The following is an 894-nucleotide window of genomic DNA, read 5'->3' as shown; positions in this document are numbered from 1 at the left end:
CGCTCGCTCCTTTCCTGGATAACTAGCCAGCCGCTCGCCGACCGAACCATGACTCTGGAGGAAATCCGCGGCCAAGACACGGTTCCCGAAAGCACCGCCAGGTGGGTTGGCTCCGGGCGCCGAGGTCTCAGGGNTGCGTCTCCGGGGCTGAGGGATCCCCGCTCACCGCGCTGGCTCGTCCGCAGGATGCAGGGCGCCGGGAAAGCGCTGCACGAGCTGCTGCTGTCGGCCCAGCGCCAGGGCTGCCTTACCGCCGGCGTCTATGAGTCCGCCAAAGTCCTGAATGTGTGAGTGTGGACGCGGCCCCGGGTGGGGGCGGCGGCGGCGGCGGGGGCACCCGGGCTCGCCGCCTCGCCCTCACCGCGCCCTCCCCGCCCGCACAGGGACCCCGACAACGTGACCTTCTGCGTGCTGGCCGCCGACGAGCAGGACGAGGGCGACATCGCGCTGCAGATCCACTTCACGCTCATCCAGGCGTTCTGCTGTGAGAACGCCATCGACATCGTGCGCGTGGGCGACGTGCAGCGGCTGGCGGCGATCGTGGGCGCGGGCGACGGGCCGGCCGCGTCCGGAGACCTGCACTGCATCCTCATTTCGGTGAGTGTCGCCTCGGCCCGGTGTCGCCCCGCGTCGCCGCGGCCGGCCCCCCTGGCTGACCTCCGCGCTCTGCCCGCAGAACCCCAATGAGGACGCGTGGAAGGACCCCGCCTTGGAGAAGCTCAGCCTGTTCTGCGAGGAGAGCCGCAGCGTCAACGACTGGGTGCCCAGTATCACCCTCCCCGAGTGACCGCCCGGAGGGGGCCTTGGTCTGATCGACGTGGTGGCGCCCCGGGGCGCCTAGCGCGCGGCCGGCTGTGTGGACGCGCCCTCGGAGGTGGCGCGCCGGAGCGGAGC

General features: G+C 71.9%; 1 protein-coding gene across 1 annotated transcript; it reads left to right on the top strand.

Moving 5' to 3' along the window:
- Positions 1 to 6: 6 nt before the first annotated feature.
- On the top strand, positions 7 to 888 carry GADD45G (growth arrest and DNA damage inducible gamma). Its single transcript, XM_077759326.1, has 4 exons — positions 7 to 101; positions 186 to 287; positions 384 to 597; positions 677 to 888. The coding sequence occupies exons 1-4, from the start codon at positions 49 to 51 to the stop codon at positions 785 to 787; spliced, it is 480 nt and encodes a 159-aa protein (XP_077615452.1). The 5' UTR covers positions 7 to 48; the 3' UTR covers positions 788 to 888.
- The last annotated feature ends 6 nt before the right edge of the window (positions 889 to 894 follow it).

Source organism: Crocuta crocuta, unplaced genomic scaffold, assembly GCF_008692635.1.
Source record: "Crocuta crocuta isolate KB4526 unplaced genomic scaffold, BGI_CrCroc_1.0 scaffold41, whole genome shotgun sequence".
NCBI lineage: Eukaryota > Metazoa > Chordata > Mammalia > Carnivora > Hyaenidae > Crocuta > Crocuta crocuta.
This window is presented reverse-complemented; position numbering and strand designations above follow the sequence as displayed.

Coding starts and splice junctions, on each gene's coding strand:
- GADD45G (XM_077759326.1), top strand. CDS start 49: ATGACTCTGGAGGAAATCCGCGGCCAAGACACGGTTCCCGAAAGCACC. Junction 102..185: donor GTTCCCGAAAGCACCGCCAG/GTGGGTTGGCTC, acceptor GCTCGTCCGCAG/GATGCAGGGCGCCGGGAAAG. Junction 598..676: donor TGCACTGCATCCTCATTTCG/GTGAGTGTCGCC, acceptor CTCTGCCCGCAG/AACCCCAATGAGGACGCGTG.